Source organism: Diadema antillarum, unplaced genomic scaffold (assembly GCF_040938485.1).
Source record: "Diadema antillarum isolate AM-2024a unplaced genomic scaffold, OU_Dant_1.0 seq00000674_RagTag, whole genome shotgun sequence".
NCBI lineage: Eukaryota > Metazoa > Echinodermata > Echinoidea > Diadematoida > Diadematidae > Diadema > Diadema antillarum.
This window is the reverse complement of record NW_027271580.1, coordinates 652,336-663,311: the sequence shown is the minus strand read 5'-3', so window position 1 is coordinate 663,311 and position 10,976 is coordinate 652,336. Positions and strand designations below refer to the sequence as shown.

The window sequence follows — 10,976 nt, the reverse complement described above, 5'->3', positions numbered from 1 at the left end:
TGATTTTTTTTATTTTTTACTGCTGTCTGTATGATATGCCTTTTTGTCATACGCAGCATTTTTTTTTTCCTTCCTTGTTCAAAGAGGCATGGATCATGTAAGGGTCATTACAGATAATACTCTATAGGCGCGGTCCCAATACACGAAACTATGCATAGTTTCACTACCCGTTATTTTGCTTCACATATTTTAGGTAGGTGACCACAAACTTCTCAAGAAGTTACTAGCAAAGCTTCCCGCAAAAACTTCCTGCATACACTGGGGAAGTTTTTCACTTCTCACAAAGTTGTGTGTAATTTTATGCAGTGTGACCGCATGCGACTGAAATTTCAGGAAATCTGTGATGCCATAACAGTTCCATTCTTCTTGTTTACGCACATTGTGCATTCTTTTGTACGCTCTTGTGCATCTGCATTTTTTTCCTGCAAGAGACCGAATATACGGGTAGTTTTCTATCTCTGAAAGTATGCATAGTTTTGTCTGTAGTGTGACTACGTGCCCAAACTTCTGGAAGTTATCGGGAAGCAAACTATGCGTAGTTTTGCATAGGGTAACCGCACCTAATTAATCCTGACATTATTACAGTCCACTTTCAATATGTTTATTTTGTTTATTGTTGATGGTTGGGAATTATTTTAAGCGTCTTTGTGTTAGCTTGAAAAGCAGGAAATGTGTTCCATGGCTTCATCCTGGTCTTTCAAATTTCCAGATATTTTTTTCTACACTGTTTGTTGTAAGTAGTGCGAGGTCTGCATGTACAATGGCTAATTGTACAAACAACACACATGGTTTGGTACGCTTTTTAATGCTTTGCTCTCTGTTTGGATTGGAAAATTTCTTTGATACTCGTATTGGAACTGGATTTACTGTGTGTTCAACCACTGCAAGTCTATTGCATACATACTTTATAGAAGTACAGATATCTGCAAGATTTCTGTGATATTTGGGGGAAATATGCTTCAGTTGCATCAATCTTCAGATAGTTTGTGGGCAATTTGACAACTCTGGCACGTCATTAAGAACACTGTTATTCACCATTCAGGAATATTTAGCATCAGGACTTCACTCAGGTCATGTGTTCTAAAATGCACTTGGCAAACCAGCTGTTATTATTACTCTCGATATCTGTGGCAAAGGAGATGTTAATTTGAAGGACTAACAACATAGTTAAAAAGCATTTTGTCATATCAAAAGAAGCCCTAAGATGTAATGTGATGTGAGGTACTAAAATACATCCCTGTATAAGTTCTGGGTAATGTGTATAACTTGAGCCATGTGATACTTCATGCTGGCAAGTATGTGTGCCAAACTCAGTATTTCAGTATTAAATAGCTGCTGGAATGTAAGAAAAAAAGAAAAAAAAGAATAATGATCATATTTTGCCAAAGCAATATTCACACTACCCTTTAATATGAACAGTGAAATTGAAAATGATCCTCCAAATATCTCTTATGTCAATCTTTTAGCACAAAAGTCATTTCTAGGTGGTCTTAGGCTCAGCAATGTTTGGAGAATCGAAGGGATTGGTGTCCTATGTCCATTATCAACATGGACAGACCGTAGTAACAAGTGAACTTGGATGTTTCATTGTTACAAGTTTCCTTGATGGTATTTTGCCCTGTCTCCCATGATGCTTTGCAGATGAGGGCTACTTCCTTCAAAAAGAAAAAAAAAAAGAGAGTTGCCTGATGTAGGAAGCTTTGTGATAAGATACATGAACCCACATTGTTCTCTATGTGCCGGTATGTGAGTAGGTCATTGTTCCATATATCAACAGTATGAATGGAGAGGGAATGGAGATATACAAATTTGTAAATACTTTGAAACAGTTTGATAATAAACTATGGTATCATGCAAAGTTGATGTCCAATTATTTTTTATTCTCTTTCTGTCTTTGAAGATTGACTTAATTCATCATTCTGTTGAACATGCTGTTACATTCAACCTGATATCAGCCAGTCCATTGGAAGAGGGAAGAGTACATTGGCACACACGCACATTTTAATTAGCATCTAGCATTGATTTTTCTTTTCTTCTGAATGAAAGGAAGATTGGTGATTTTTTTTTTCTAAGGCACATGAGGCAGAATTTTGGTTTGTGCAAAGAGAAAAGGGAAATATGCAAAAGAAATGAAAAGCATACAAAGGGAAGTTTTCAATGTATGGTCCGGAATGGCTGGGCAAACCCTAGTTTATTGTCATCACTGCTTCAGAAAGACACAACCTTCACAATAGCTGCAGCTGTAGTCATAAATCTCAAATTATTTTGAAAAAAAAAAAATCAAGTGATGTTGGCTTCATTATCTACGAAGTATTCTTTTCTGCTCTCCACACAGTCTAATACTAAGCATTTCTGTTTTTTGTTTTTAATATTTGTTCAAAATTTCATTATGTCGATGTAGGGCAATTTGTCAATCAGTTGCAATTTTGATTTGTTGTTGTTTTTTAATGTACAAACATTACTTTATTTCAACTTCCTCCATATCAGTACAACAGGCACACCAATACCAGTGATGATGGCAAAGGATATTGTGAACACACAATAGGTCCAACTGCTCATGCTAAGGCAAGCTGGTAATATTAAGTAAAAAGCACAAAACATGAAACATTAAGGTTAAGCTTCCTAATCACATTTGTCATTGTCTTCAGAAACGTGATGGTTCCTTTGCTATGTAATGAACTTGAATTAAACAAAAACCTGAAATTAACTTATGAAAAAGAAGAAGACGAAGGAGGAAAAAAACAAAAGAATCAAATTTCTTAGAGTCCCAACTGATTCGTCTCACACACTTTATTAAAGCTTTGATATACTAGAATTCAAGATTTTTTTTCCTGTAATGTTCGCCTAAAATGCAACATTTTGCAGTGATTACCCCGTATCTTAGCAAGTCACAGTGACTGCTGTACGTGATTACATCTACCTTTTTCATTTGAATGTCATTTCCATCATCAAAATATTAAATCTCTATATTCATACCTGTAATGGCGAAATAGATGATGATTTCACATAATGCTGCATGGTGAATGACAATATATTATAAGCTTTGAATATCTTTAAACAATCATTATTCATGAACTGTTTATCACACACACACACACACACATCAGTAGTATATTACTTGCAGAATTTGATTATGGCACATATTTTTTGATTAAAGGGTAGGTCTTTTTACCTAATAGGCTATGAATTTCTGTCAACTACCATTACACAGTCATATACAAATATGTATTATCATTGATATGTGTATATCAAGTGGCTCAAAACTCATCCACAAATACTGATTCTAATGCCCCTTTTCAATTTGGAATCTCTATATCAACTGATGAACCTTCAATATCTCTCATTATAATGCCATTGAAAACAGGCCTCTGGTTCCCATTTGAAGGTGTGTGTATTATTTGACAGGAAAAAAAGGGGGAAGAAATATATACAAGTACAGGGTATGATTGATGGTCGGGTAACAGCTCTGTCGACAACGTTTTCTCTTGCTGCAGGCATTTGTCGCTGGCATTTCCACTTGACAATCACATCAAGATTAGCCATTACAGCTCAGTATCACAACCCTAGGCACATCTGTAATACTGTAGCGATGTCATTCTAGCTTTGGTGGCCCGCTCTCATCTGGCGGCGACGGGTCGGGGACTACGATTCCCGCCCGAATCAAAACCTCCCGGATGTTCCTCGTATCGTTCTTCGCCATCCGCATCGCAAGCTTCAACTCGCGGAGCTCCGCGCGCACTTCCTCGTCCACAAGTCGCTTCACTCGCTCCAGCGACGAACCCACGTAGTCCAGCTTCGCCACGGCCGCAAGGAGCCGCTTGTCGCACTCGTTGAGGCGCAGGATCGAGTCCCGCAGCTGATTGTCGTGGTTCGCCGTCATCTTCGAAAAGAAGACCAGGTTCTTCTCCAAGGTCCGCAAGTCGTCCCGCTGCATCTTGAGTGACTCTGTGGCGTCCGCTGAAAGGGTCTTCGTCTCCTTCACGTTCTTCTCCAGCGTCCTCAGTGACTGGCTCTGTCGCAGGATTTCGAACGTGCAGTCTTCCACATCCTCCTTCAGGTTCTTCACGTGACTCCGCATGCGCTGCAGGATCACGGACAACTCGCGCACAGTTCGTGAAAGCGTTGGATCCGCGTAGACCTGTTTTCCATGAAGGGAAGACAAAAAACACTGCGTAGTCACTTTGATTTCATTTCGACATCAACTGAAGGATATATAATTTGAGTTTGCATCTCATTTTTTAAATTTTATTTGAAGGTATGTTGGTAATTGTGACTTTTTTTTCGTATGATGTTAACGACTTATATTGAAACGACATCACGACACTTTTCGCATTTGTGGATACCCAGCTACAATGTACCATTCTTTTCCAGGGGTCGGTCTCATTACAGTACTTGAAGGCAGAGACGATATCACGAATGCGCTATGAAAGCGCGCCTATGATAATTAGGAATGATGATATTCTCAGTAACCCATGATGATACCTGAATGGTTGTCGGGTTGACGGTCTGGTATCCCTCACCATCACCATTACCCTTCTTGCCGCCACTGTGCCCGCTAGCGTTGCCACGATCGACTGCACCGCCGCGAGCGGTGTCGCTGCTCCCCTTACCGTGTGAGACGCCTTTCCCTCCTCCTTGAACCGCTCCTCGGGTTCGCTTACTGTCTCCGGATGATGACTTCCTGTCTCCGCTGTTGCCATGGTGACAGAGTCGTAATCTTATCCCAAGGAAAGTCGGGAGGCTTGAGCGATGGGTGGGGGTGGTTAAGAAATGGAAGCGTTCGGGGAAGACCGAGCGGGCCAGAGATGTCCTGGATGTTGTGGCTGCGTAGCTCGGGTGATACCATCGCATCGAGCGGAGAAACCGCGAGCTGATAAACATGGCTGATCGAAGTTTCGAATAACATATATTTTTAGTACTTGCATCTCAATAACTGTGATATAGAATGGGTAATATGTTCGTTATTCTGGAAGTTCGTCGTTAATTGAAAAAAAAGGTTCGTTATTCCGAAAGACACAAATTCCGAATCTGAAAATGAAATAGGATTCGTTGATGCGATCATTAAGTTGTTGCGTTATTCCAGAGATGAGTTAATCCGAAAGTGGATGAAAAAGAAGGGGAAAAAATGCGGAATAAGGAACCTTCGAAATTATGATTTTATTTCTCTGTCGGATTAACGAACCTTCGAAATAACGAACCTAGTTTTTATATATCGGATTGACGAATCTTCGGAATACCAAACCGTATTTCATATTCGGAAATACGAACTTTCGAAATAACGAATTGTAATCATGTAGAATCTTGGCCAAACACTGAACGTCTTGATTCCACATCTAGTAACTGTCAATTAGAGGCGACGTGGGAAAAAAATGGAGAAACACACATTGCTCAACATTTAGATTTGATATGATAAACGTAACTGATGAAAATGAATAACATTCACATTAACATCAGCACAACCATGAGTCTAGACACACTTGTTTATAATTTCAAAATCTTGTTTTGAGCGTAAAATCGACTTTGAAAACAGATATAGGACATTGAAATCGCAACACATGCTACTCCTATTACAGGTAGTATCGTATATTGGTACAAAAAAAAATACACTCAAATGTGTGATCATGTCCATGATATGATGTAAGACCGTACGATGTAAGAACGTCACAAAGAAACAATCGATTTCACTAGACATTCTAAAAGAAATGTGATGTTACTGTGTCTTAATTCTTTCCGAACAAAAACATGTATCGGAAATGGAAGGAGAGTTTCGCGGCATCAACCGAAACCAATGTGCTTTACGCCTCTTTTACCAACGGACAACTTGTATTAACATATATTAATCATCGAACTTGTTGACGACACTTCCACTGATATTCTTGTTTTCAAATATAGTAGTTCCGGGTTACAAGTCATCTATGACCTTCGTCTTTTACTTACTGACAGGACAAGAACTCTGCACTTCTGAAGAAAAGGGGGAGAGAAGCGCAAATCTGAACGCCACTTCCCTTTATTCTCGACGCAATTCAGTCAAGGTCAACTTATGCAAATTATTAATGTATTGAAATCAACAATGATATCTTACCTGGAAGTCCGAGCATTGCGTATACATGTATGAAAGAAAAAATATGCCGAAAAAAAACGTGAAATCCGGGGGATTTATATGAAATGTGTAGACATACAGTCTAAACTCACACGTGACACTTTCAATGAATACAAACCTTTCGAGTTTTCGCGCTCTTGTGCCATTGCGTTTAAAAGTTGTCAGGTACGCGCGTAGTGGCATATGCGTTGCGCGCAGGTCATGAAGGAATTCATGGACTGACGCAATGAGCAACATACCGCGTAAAATCCAAAATATTCATGAATAACAGGTGAAATTACGTTTTGTTCGCATCGAAGTCAACGCTCTTAGAATTGGAAAATGACACGCCATGGAATTTATTAAGAGCTACGATGTTATTCATTATGTACGATTTGCTTGTTTCTATAGTGTGAACGTTATGCATACGCTACGCGCGAATGAGCTAGAGCGAAACGTCATATCCCGATAATCACACCACGCAAGGAACTTATTATTAAAAGAACTAATTGTTTTCTCTAAACAATTTTTTCATAAACTTTCAAACTTTCTATTCTAAATTTAACAGACATGTGCTGTGTTTATTGAACACGTACTTGCCATGGAAAACTTGGAACAAAACGAAAATATGCGTTGCCCCACATGCATCGCTTTTATTGCATCAGATTGTCTTGACTTTTTCATTCTTTTTCTTTCACTGTTACTTTGTTTGAATTGTATTCGGCACTCTCATCGAAAGACAACTTGAAGATTATAATCCAGTTTCAAAATATGTCAATTTCAGATGAACTTTGGCGGGATATAAAAGATCGAGCATGCAAAATGACCGCCATATATCTTACAAAATATAACTCCAATAGTTGCGATCTACGCCATGCTCCACATTCACGGCAAGTTTGCAAAGACATTGGGCGAAGGTTGATGAACGTATCTTCGATATTTTCCGATGTAAGTCCTTTTCTCCTCTTAGTCAAAGTGTTGTGAAAGATGTATGTACGGTGTGCAAAGTGAGTTTCGATCTTAACTTCTCTATCTTTATACGTCAGGTTTAGATGGATGCATTTATGACAGCGGCTCATCTGCAGAACATTATTCAGGGATCATACTCTTTCTCATGAATTAAATTCCATGACTTTCCATGACCATTTTAGCCAGAATTCCATGACCTTTCCATGACTTTTACACAATTCTTTTTTAAACACATTAAACAAAAAATTTGATCTCAAATCAAAGCGAGCAAAGGGAATACATATACATCTCACACAAACAACAGATAAACTTCTATAATTTTCGCAATTCCATGACTTTCCATGACCTTTTGATGAAAATATCAGATTTTCATGACTTTCAAGGCCTGGAAAAAGACTAGGCGAAATTCCATGACTTTCAAGGTTTTCCATGACCCGTATGAACCCTGTTATTGTGCTTCTTTGAACTCTAAGCCTGGACTCGGATACATCAAAGGCATTATTTACCATTTGCAGATGAAACAAAAACCCAGCTTTAATGCTTCAAAATGGTTCTAAAATGTGAGTTGGGGATAGAAGCAACCAATGTAAAAATGTTTATCAGTATAATCAATATCAAGTATTGATGAATATATAAAACGCATATGATAGGTATGATAAAAATGTTTCTAGACTAAACCCTCTACAGTTGTGGTTTATTGAGAAATTAGTGATATCTCCTTATATCTTAGGCTTTATTGCACACTTTTTTATGGTAGGAAGTTTTGTGATTCAACTGACCAACTCATATGCATCAAATGTGATATCTCGAAAAAAATCTAAATCACTGCTCCCAATGGTAAACAGGACCTTTAATGCCTTACAACAATTTTCAAAAAACAATTTATATGCTACAATTCCAGCTATAATGGCAGCAGATACCCACCAACCAAATAGCTTCACTGCCAGCATTTTAGTTTGATGCGAATTGCTGTAACTTGTTTTAATGTTGTGCATGAAGAACGTGGTTACAACACATGTATTCTCACCTACTTCAGTTTTCATTGCACACCAGGAACTATGCAAAGATATGGGCCTCTCATCTCATCATAGCCATCATCCATCAATAATCACCACCATCACCACCACCACCACCACCATCATCATCATCATCATCATCACTTTCTTTCTCATAAACATCCCCTAACATCCAATCCACATTCATGTGCCTACACTTGATTGTATCTGACCGTTATTTAGTCCACTATCTTTACTTTCACTGTATTCTAGGGTTAGGGATCATTCACAATAATGCACTTATACTGCATCACCAGTTCCACCAAATCATTTTGTCATCTATTTCATCATCTCAAGCATCAACACAAAGTCCATTACTAGTGCAAGGTTTGCTTATCTGATATTGTTATTTCTTTATTTTTACAAATGTTTCATTCCTTCATACATGTATAATTCTGTGTATACAATTGTCATGCTCTTGGCTATGCCTCTATCTATTTACACATCTTTTGGTAGTCACATTAAAAAAAAAAAATGTCTAAAGATTTACCAATATACAGGCTAAATGCCTGTCATGATTGAAGTATCCTCCTGCTGTAAAACTTCTTGAAATTATCGCATCAAGACCCAGCATTTGAGAAATGAGTAAAATACAGGACAGTGAAACAAAACCACAATACCATTTCTGTATGCAACATTTCAAGACCTCCAGTATTCACCAGCGAATATCCCTGAGCGGCTGTCGACTCTTAGAATGAATCGGAGCACGAGAAACAATACTTGAAAAACCAGCTAAACAGAGCAATTGACGCAAACCACTCACACGGTGTCTTGAAAACGAAATCCATAATTTTCCCAATGACTACTGTCAGTAAAACCTGACCAATTTTCAGTAGATTGACAAACTTTGCAGGAAAATACATGTACATGTAAAGGGTATAAACGGTAGTTACTTTTGTTGAAGATGCACATGAACATTTTGAATGGTTTTACCATCAGGCACGTCTCATAATTTCAACAGGGCATCCGATGCGACGCTTGTGTGCGTTCACACTGAAACTGAACCAAACTAATAAAGAACGATGTCCAAATAATTTCAATTATACGCTCAAGGACAGTTACTCAAGTGATCACGTAAGGCTTCAGCAAAACTCTACCACAGAAGAGTTCAAACATGAAATACAATGACATCAAATAGAGACCTCTTGAAACCATTTGTTTGTCGGGTGCTAAAATGCATTTCAGTGCCTGTTTGACAACGACTGAAAGGGGAGACATTGCCGAACAGTGTTATTCTAGACAATTGACCCCCCTCCAAATAATATTTAAAAAAAAAAACTTTTATGGTTAAAAGTATCACACAATTGTACCTGACAGTTGAAAGTAACAGGAATTAGTAATAAAGTTATCTGGAAAGTCTCATGTGGACATGAAGACAAAAACCGTTGCAGCTATGTGCTCTAGTACTGTGGTTCTGGATGCTTTGTTTTCAAGCTTGAAGGAATAAAATGCTGAACTGTTACATGTGATGCAGAGATCCTCCTCCCCTCCCCCCCCCCCCCCCCCTCTTCCCAATTGCATTACAGTACTCACCTGAGTGACAAGGGTAAATGAATAGGAGTACATATTAAAAAAAAATTAGATCACCTCTGCCCTCCACTAGCACAGTTAAGATGAAAACAACAAGAGTGGCTAAATGTAATGGACCAGCTGCCCATGCAAGTGTTTATAGATATCCTTACGTCTTCAAATTTTAACTTGGCGATGCCGCGACAACACACCTCAACTTCACTCTCACAACAATACTGACAAACACACCAAAAAAAATCTGAAGTAGTAATGATAAAATTGAAAAGTCTTCAAAGAATATTGATTGTCTTCTATGCATTGATAATCACATTGATCATACGGTTAGATAATGGTCATCTTCGTGTTCACTAATACATGAGCTATGTACCATAAACAGAATGTGCAACCACTTGTATGGCATTACCTCAGGGAATGAAAGTCAGCAAGTATGGTTCTGTTTCTCCAACTTATGTTTACAAAATGGATTTTTTTAAAAAATCAATCTCGATGGCTGTGAAGGAATCAACTAGAAACCATTGCTGTTTTAAATTTTTTTTTATTTTTTTTATGGAGGGTAGTTCAAGGAGAGGGGTCAATATATCTCACACGGGCCATTGAACAGAATACTACTACTCACATTGAAACACAAAATGTTGACATGAATACAGTAGTATGACACAATTACATGAGACTTACAAAGTCTGACAATGTGAGTCTTCAGTTCTAATTCACTGCATCAAGAACTGACAATCTGCAGGGTTACATGTACATCCATGAACTGGGGATAAAAAGAGGATCTTGTCAACGATAACACTTTTGAGTTCTGACGAGATCTATTGGTCCCCCCCCCCCCTCCACCACCATCTCAATACAAGCTACATTGCAGCAAATTTTGGAAAAGATTTAGGTGTGTGGTCTCCAAACATTCTCATTTGATCTGTTATGTGTATAAGGCAAGGCCGCGAGAATCTGCTTGGCACTCTTCATGGAGCTGCACTCCAAACGATCTACCAGAAAAGTGGGACCGTTGGTATTGGCATCACACTCTGTCTCGAACACAAGAGTGTTCTGAAGAAAGATCAAATTACCCCTATTCACTCTGACACATGAGAGCTGTAGCCAAGGACTGCAAGATGAACAACAACAATAACAAATCCTTGGCTATTCGGGGAAATCAATACCTGGTAGTAATGATGCTGTTCATGGATGAAGGAAACTTCTGTGAGAACCAACTACTAGGGTAATCTTTTGAAGAAGCATGGATGTGTTTCCCCATGCCAGACAGCTTACATTAAAGCCATTTCTGGATAACACCCACTCTGTGGTTTAAACATGAAACAATGCGGGACAATCAAATGAAAAAT

The 10,976-nt window shown here is 38.5% G+C and overlaps 1 protein-coding gene across 1 annotated transcript; it reads right to left on the bottom strand.

The window, feature by feature from the left end:
- Positions 1–3,592: 3,592 nt before the first annotated feature.
- On the bottom strand, positions 3,593–4,881 carry LOC139736916 (uncharacterized). Its single transcript, XM_071647589.1, has 2 exons — positions 4,483–4,881; positions 3,593–4,138 (listed from the first exon to the last, which is right to left on the bottom strand). The coding sequence occupies exons 1-2, from the start codon at positions 4,879–4,881 to the stop codon at positions 3,593–3,595; spliced, it is 945 nt and encodes a 314-aa protein (XP_071503690.1).
- Between the last annotated feature and the right edge of the window lie 6,095 nt (positions 4,882–10,976).